General features: G+C 47.5%; 1 protein-coding gene across 2 annotated transcripts in view; it reads right to left on the bottom strand.

Annotated features, from left to right (window-relative positions):
• Positions 1-6810: 6810 nt before the first annotated feature.
• Positions 6811-7883, bottom strand: part of CDK8 (cyclin-dependent kinase 8) — a 122746-nt gene continuing 121673 nt past the window's right edge. The window contains exon 13 of one of the 2 annotated variants that reach the window (XM_006831927.1): positions 6811-7307. In XM_006831927.1, coding sequence (XP_006831990.1) covers positions 7182-7307 — 126 coding nt within the window. In that variant the 3' untranslated portion in view covers positions 6811-7181. The remainder of the gene's footprint in view (positions 7308-7883) is intronic. The other variant, XM_006831928.1, reaches the window with a different exon arrangement.

Genomic DNA, 7883 nt, shown 5'->3' with positions numbered 1-7883 from the left:
ATAAGGTTTCCATGGAGCAGCTAGTGAATTTGTACCACCGCCGTTGCAGTTCAAACCAACCTTTCCATTTAGTGCGTTATCCCACAGTGCCACATGAGAGCTCTGACATCTTAGCAAAGGGCATTTAAGGAAATTGAGGCCTTGAATGATGGTGTTGGTGAAGAATGTTGAGTAGTCCATGGATTGTCAGAATAAACAAAACTGTGTTGGAAAAGTTAGAGAGTGATTGTTCCTTGAAAGTGAAGATGGTGGAACTTCTCATCTTTTTGGGCATACTATCAGGAGGGACCAGTCCCTGAGGACGGACATCATGCTTGGTGCAGTGGAGGGTCAGTATAAAACAGGAAGGCCTCAACAAGATGGACTGGCACGGTGGCAGTAACAATGGGCTCAAACACAGTAACAATTGGGAAAATGGTGCCGAACTGGGCAGTGTTGTGTTCTGTGTACACAGGCGTGCTGTGAGTCAGAACCGACTCGATGGGCCCTAACGGCATGATACTCATAGGAAACCCTGATGGTGCAATGGGTAAACACTCAGCTGCTAACTGAGAGATTGGCGGTTCAAACACACTCAGCGACTCCACGAGGGAAAGACATGGGGATCTGCTTCCGTAAAGATCCCATTGCCAAATTTCACTGCTGCTGAGGAGGTTCCGACTCAGCTGCTAACAAACGGTGTCACTTTGAACCCACCGGCTACTCTGTGGGAGAAAGATGGAGCAGTCTGCTTCTGGAAAGACCGTTGTTGGTAAGTGTTAACCGACTTGCTTCCAACTCATAGCGGCCTTGTATAAGGTTTCCAAAGAGTGGCTGGTAGGTTTGAACTGCCTACCTTGTGGTTAGCAGTCTAGTGCTTACCCTATCGCACCACACTAGGAATCTGTCAAAATTGCAGCCTAGGAAACCCATCGGACAGTTTACTCTGTCTCCCAGCGCTGTTCTGAGTCAGAATTCCCTGCTGGGAGGTAGACATGAATTCAGAGAACCAAGTCTTGGAAGAATTGGCTCACCAGTTCCTTGAATCCATTACCAAACTCCACTGCCGTGGAGTCCATTCCAATTCCTAGTGGCACTGAAGGGTCAGAGTCGAAGTGCTTTGCAGGGTTTCCAAGGCTGTATGAGGTTGGCCCAGGATCGGGCAGTGTTTCGTTCTGCTGTGCATAAGGTCGCTATGAGTTGGTGCCGACTCGATGGCACCTGACAACAACAACATGTCTTTGTAGATGCAGACTGCCTCCTCTCTTGAAGAGTGCCTGCTAGCCTCTCACTCCCCTGCCTCATTGTCCTGCAGAGAACTAATGAATCATCAACAGCACAGATTTGTGGGACACTCTGTTTCCTCCCCCCCTGGAAGATCCGCTCCAGATGGCAGTCTTGCCTGTATTTACAACATTACTAACCAATTCAACCAAATCCATTAGAAAGCTAGCGCATCGACTCTGGCTCATAGCGGGCCTGTAGGGGCACAGTGGAACTGCCCTATAGATTCTGAGACGAAATCTTGCCGGAAACAGACTGCCTACCTGTCTCCTAAGGAACAGCTTTGGGTTTGAACTGCAGCCCAGCGTTGTACCCACTGTGCCACCAAGGATCCTTTAGCTCATAGCAAGTACCCATAAACGTTTGCTGAGTGAATGAGGACATTTTTAGATTGTCAAATTTGTTGCCGTTAAGTGCTGTTGAATCTGTTCCAACTCATAGCAACCCTGTATAGGGTTTCCAACTTGCAGCTGGTGAGTTTGAACCACCGACCTTGGGGTTGAAACCAACCTTGCAGTCCAGTACTTTATCCCATGGCGCCACACCAGGACTCCTGGACTGTCAAATGGTTATCTTCAAACTTAACACCCACAAGAGCTCTTTGCATCCTGGTTAAGGGGTTAAGCCCTTGGCTGCTAACTAAAATGTTGGCAGTGTGACCCCAGAGTTTGCTGTGCGGGAGAAAGATTTCATCTCATTAAGCCTGCTGGGGCTGTTCTACTGCCTCCACAGCGGTGGCTCTAATATTTGTTTTGATGTGTGTGGTGGGGGAAGGGGGTGTGTGGCAAAGGGCAGGCCAGTAAGGCAGCGAGTGGACAGGATGAGGCTGTCCAGTAAGGCATCGAGTGGACAGATGAGCTCTGAGCAGACGTGGAGTAAGTGAGGGCATGAGCCACGCACATAACCCAGGAAAGCATCCGGGGCAGGCGCAGATGGAAGTCCATCCACATGGAGAAGGGTTTGGACACAGTATGTGTGGCTGGAGAGGACCAGGAGGGGAGATCTGGTCCAGCGTGGGAAGGAATTGGCTTTGAGATGGCAGCCTGGGCAGGACTTGAACCCTAGATTCTAGAGGGGTCATCCGAGGATATGCAGAGAAGGCTGCAAGGAGGATGAAGTCAGCAGGAGAGAGATGGCATAGTGACACTTATAGCCGAACCCAAACCCACAGCCACGGCATCACTTCTGATTCACAGCAACCCGATAAGACTCAATGCAATGGCCCTAGGGATTCCCAAGGCTTGATATCGTTAGGGAAACTGATGACCCCATCATTCTTCTTTGGAGTGGCTGGTGGGTTCAAACTGTCAACCTTGTGGTTTGCAGTGGAGCACTTTAATCACTGTGCCACCAGGGATCCCCAGAGAGATTCAGTATACTGCCGAGGGACCGATGGGTTTTGCCTGTGGAAGGGATACTGAGGCTCCTGCTGGCCCGCCTGACCCGCTGAGGGGCAGGCAAGCGTGGTTTTAGATGCCTTACGTTTAGGGACGTTGAACAGAAAGGTGTCTGATGTCTTCATGTGAAGTTCAAGGGGTGTGGAATTCTGGGATTCCAAAAACTAGAAATCTGGGATCATGATGAGACTGGGAATGAGCTCCCTCAGGGTACAAACATGGAGAGAGGTGTGAGACTGAGACCCTGCCCTCATGGGGCTCCCAGTCTGTTGGGAAGAGATGAAAAAGAAAACCAAAGCCGATTCCAGCTCAATGAGACCATCTGAGAACTGCCCATGGGGTTCCCAAGGCTAAAGCAGGTTGCCAGGTCTTTATTCCAGCAGAGCTGCTGGTGGGTTCTAACCCTTGACCTTTTGGTGAGCACTTAACCACTGTGCCACCAGGGATTCTTCCTGGGGTCAGTTCTGACTCACAGTAACCCTGTTCAGGGTGTCTGAGGAACGGTGGGTGGGTTTGTGGTTGGCAGTCCAGTGCAAACCTACAGCACCACACCAGGACTCCATATATTTGTGGTGGGGGTGGTTGTGTAATGTCAGGTCATTTCCAACTCATGACCATCCCGGTAAGGTTTCTAAGGATATCCATTACTGTGGTGGCTGTGTGCTGTGGAATCGGTTCCGACTCATAGCGACCCTGTACAGGGTTTCCGAAGCTGTAAATCTTTACGGCAGCAGAAAGCCTCATCTTTCTCCCGCAGGGCAGCTGCTAGTTTTGAACTGCTGACCTTGTGGTTCGCAGCCCGATTCGTAACCACTACGCTACCAGAGCTAGGGGAGCAGAAAGTCTTATCCCTTTTCCACAGAGCAGCTGGTGGATTCAAACTGCCGACCTTGCAGTTAACAACCCAACATTAACCCACAACTCTGGTATTGTTGTTGTTAAGTGCTTATGAGTAGGTTCGAACTCAGTGACCCTGGATAGGGTTTCCAAGGCTTTGAAATCTTTGTGGGAGCCGAAAGCCTCATCTTTCTCCCGTGGAGGGACTGCCAGGATGAAATCAATAAAACCCCTCCAGATGAAGCTCACAGCCACGAATGTCTGGGAAGTGACTTAAAAGCTTTAGTGTGGCAGGACCTGCAAGAGCTAAAACTGACAAGAGGTCACAGCGGACGGAGGAGGGCTCTAGCTCGTGGCCCAAGGGAAGCGTGTGCCAGGGCAGGTCCAACCTCTGCATCCACTCAATGTGGACTCAGCGCCAAAAACTGTCTTTGCTACTCAATGGTCAGGCCCGTCCGCTGGCAGTGACCTCGACTCTGAAAAGGTTTCTGTAGGATTGAGATTTTGAAGGAAAAAGAAAAATATGTCAGATGCTTTGTTGACTAGATTTTTTTGTTTCCCATCTCCTGTACTTTATGCCGACCATCCCAAACCCAACCCAATGGTGTCAACTCAGTTCCGGCTCATAGTGACCCTGTACAGGGTTTACGGGAGTTCTGGTGTGGCTCTGTAGGAATAAGCACAAGGTCAGCAGTTCAAACCTACCAGCTGCTCCTTGGAAACCCTCTACAGGGTCGTTCTGAGTCAGAACTAACTTAGCAGCACCAACAGGGTTTCTAAGAAACGTCTGGTGGTTTGAATTGTTGACCTTGTGCTGAGCCTACAACACGACACACACCAAGACTCCTTGCACTTTGTGAAGGAGGGAGTTAAAAAACCTTATCATTATTTGGGATAAAATAAGTTATTCTCAGGAAGACTGCAGAAACTGAAGGTGCATCATACTTTTTCTTTAGGAAGGTGTGGCTCATACAATACCTTACAGACAGAGGAGCTTCAAAAAGTTCATGAAAAAATTCCATTACAAGAACTAGCAAGTTGCTCACCCAGGAGACATCAAGCCAAGTGGTCGGGTCCCCTGAGAGTAAACCCCCTTCCAAGACTAAGACTCAATGGGAATACATGATTCGATTGGTGACCACGTTTGTCATCAATAAGGAAAGTGACGGAAAAACATCAATGAAGCTGTGAGCTAAGCCCTACAATGTTCAATAGACTCCTGTGGACCTGGGTGGAGACCTGGTCGGCCAGCAGTGTGGCAAGACCTGGGGACTCCTGGGCCCAGTCAGTGACATAGCCACAGAGGACTAGAGTGGAGAGTGAAGCATTCAGCTGATAAGAAGAGAGGACATATGCACAAGAACACCCATACTTGCAGATAATACCCACTTGATCTGGCTTCAATGACTGGATGATCAGAGCTCAACTAGAAGAAGAAAGAAGAGGAAAAAAAAGAGTAATCTGATACAATTTGATGAACTTGACCTACACCTATGGATGCAGTAGCTCAAAAGAGGTAACAAATCTTTACAACAAGGATCATTCCCATCTCCTCCATACACAGAGTAGGCAGGGATGGGCAACTTGGACACTGGCTACCCAAAATGGGGGTGCTATAAAGGCAAGAAGTGACTGGCTTACAAGCTTTCAAGAGGGAGCCTAAATCCAGAGGGCGTGGAGGAAGGTAGAATCTCCACTGAGTAGTATCCAATCTGTTGGGTGGAGGGGGGGGGGATGATGAAGGGAGATGGGGATATATCTTTTGTGATACAATAGTGAATAATTGTTATCAGGACTGACTGTGAGGGTTGGAAATGTAAAGGCAGACGTTTTATAGCAAAAGGAGGGGAGTTATTGACTTTGAAATTCAGGAGCAGAGGTCCCTGGGACCATCAAGGGAAGAGAGCAGAGAGCAGGACCCTACCCGGAGAAGCAGTGATGCCTGAGATGGAGGCAGAGGCAATGACATGGAGAGATGGAGCGGCTGGGGACTTTAAACCCAGAGAGGGAGAAGGGGGCTGTGTGCTGACGACCAGGGGGCAGGTTTGCAGGGTATACCCTTTGGTTCGCTGATGATGCATGGAGGGGATTGTAACCATGGCAATGAATCGATATATGATAGGATGAATGTAAAGCTAATGTTCTGCCATGTAAACTATCACATAATTCACAATAAAACATTAAATAAAATCCATTACCTTTTCATTCCACTCTTCCAGGAACTGTGTGAGGCCACCTTGTACTGAAGTGTACTGGAGAGAACCCACACGTCAGTCATGAGTCATGATTCAGCCCGTAGCAGGCAGAACCTGATGATCACATGACCCAAAACATAGGCAGACACATACCCTGAGGCAACTCATTAGGGGACGCTTCAAATTTTCATACACACACATACACACAAATTGTGTACATAACATATACAGTGGACTCCATAGTTTGATTTATGAAAAATAAATTTATTACATAACACCTTGTTTTTTTAACAATGTTCAATTTTTTTTTATTCAGAATACTTGTGTCATTCATGTAAAATAGTTTGATACAGTACATTGTATGTTATACGTTTTTTCCTCAAAAATTCTAAGGCTCTCCTACTCATTTCTCCTTGCTGAAGTAAGGGCACCCTAAGCAACGTGCGAACCAGCTTTAGAAAAAAGAAAGGGAACTGAACAGAACCGGAAGGGCGCTCACCACCGGAAGGGCGCTACACCGCCGGCTTTAAAATCGGGACAAAATCGCAGAACTGGCTGCTGCAGCCTGTTAAAGACAGAATCGTTCATGCTTTTTTTTTTCTTTTTTTTTTTCCTTTTTCTTGTCTTAAAGCATGCTCACAAAATCAGCAACACCAACAGGAAAAATAAAACACTGTCTGCGCCAATCGCTTGAGGTTGTTTGCTGAACCCAATGCCAACATACTCAATTACTATCAAATAGCAGCTTTCATACCAGTCAAGCCAAAGATCGTAAAGAAAGAAACAAAATGAACTAGGAAGTTGGAAATCAATCTTTGGGAGTTTCTAAACCTTTCTGGTTAAACCATGTGGATTTGGGACTTTGGGGGAAAAAAACAAAACAAAATCCAAGCATTTCTTTCTCTTGGTCAAGAGACAACAATGAGAATAAAACCAAAACACTGATTAATGAAGCAAATGAATCAACCATTGATGAGACGCTGAAAAGAAAGGTGTACCAAGAGTGTGGTGTTGAGTTGTGGTCATGTTGTTGCGCTAACATGTACTGTACGTTTCAAGTCCCAGTCACACAGCTTCCTGTGTGACTACTGGTCAGGGGGCTGTTACACTGAAGGCTCACCACACAATGACAACTGCTGGCCCCTAACACATTTCACAGCTTCACCTGCTACAGCCCATCACTGGGAAAGCACGTGGTGGTCAGTGTGAACCAGGTCAAGTAAACTATGAAAGTAGCACATCCACAACACACACTGTGCGAGCACTCTCTCTTCAAGTCTAACTCCAAAATTAGGGACAACGTGGACGCCACCACCCCGGTCTGTGGAGAGTGCTGGGAATCGGTGGCTGGACATTCGGCAGACGTTGTTGCACAGCCCTTCCTGGGGAGCCCCCGGATCGCCCCGCAGCGTAGCCCAGTGCAGTCACGTGATGCCAGCGCCCTGCCCCGCCCCACAGCGCCAGCGCAGTGACGTGATTCCAGCGCGGCTCAGTACCGGTGTGTTTGATGAGAGTACTGCGGAGGCTGCTGGGAGGTAGCTGAATATCCCATGCTGCTCTGGGGCTGTGATGTGCTTGGTCCAGGGTTGGGGTAGGCAGCATGTGGATTGGAACGCTGGGAAGAGAACAAGGGAGATATGAATCAGCGGCTACTCCAGGTGGCGGGACACCGGTTAGCAAGGCTAATGGGTAGCCTGAAGCGCTATAATGTTCCAAGAAAGTGTGCCTTTAAAACTTTGCTACTTAAAAGCAGTGTTATTAAATAATTTAACTGACAAAAAAAATTTTTTAAATCAATTTTTTTTCCCCTTAAGGTCAGAAGTTGTTTTAGGTACAGTGAATCAATTTTGACTCAGTGCAAGACCATGAGACCAAGTAGAACTGCCACATAGGGTTTCCTAGGCTGTCATCTATTGTGTCACTATATACTCATATATACTCTTATACATCATCCACTCACAGCGCCCCCTGGTGTAACAGAGGAGAACTGCCCCACAGGGTTTCCTAGGCTGTCATCTATTGTGTCACTATATACTCACATATACTCTTATATATCATCCACTCACAGCGCCCCCTGGTGTAACAGAGAACTGCCCCACAGGGTTTCTTTTCCTAGGCTGTCATCTACTATGTCACTATATACTCATATATACTCTTTCATATGTATATATATATATATATATATATATAT

This window comes from Chrysochloris asiatica, unplaced genomic scaffold, assembly GCF_000296735.1.
Source record: "Chrysochloris asiatica unplaced genomic scaffold, ChrAsi1.0 scaffold00005, whole genome shotgun sequence".
Classification (NCBI taxonomy): domain Eukaryota; kingdom Metazoa; phylum Chordata; class Mammalia; order Afrosoricida; family Chrysochloridae; genus Chrysochloris; species Chrysochloris asiatica.
The sequence above is the reverse complement of the archived record's forward strand: the minus strand, read 5'-3'. Positions and strand labels throughout refer to the sequence as shown.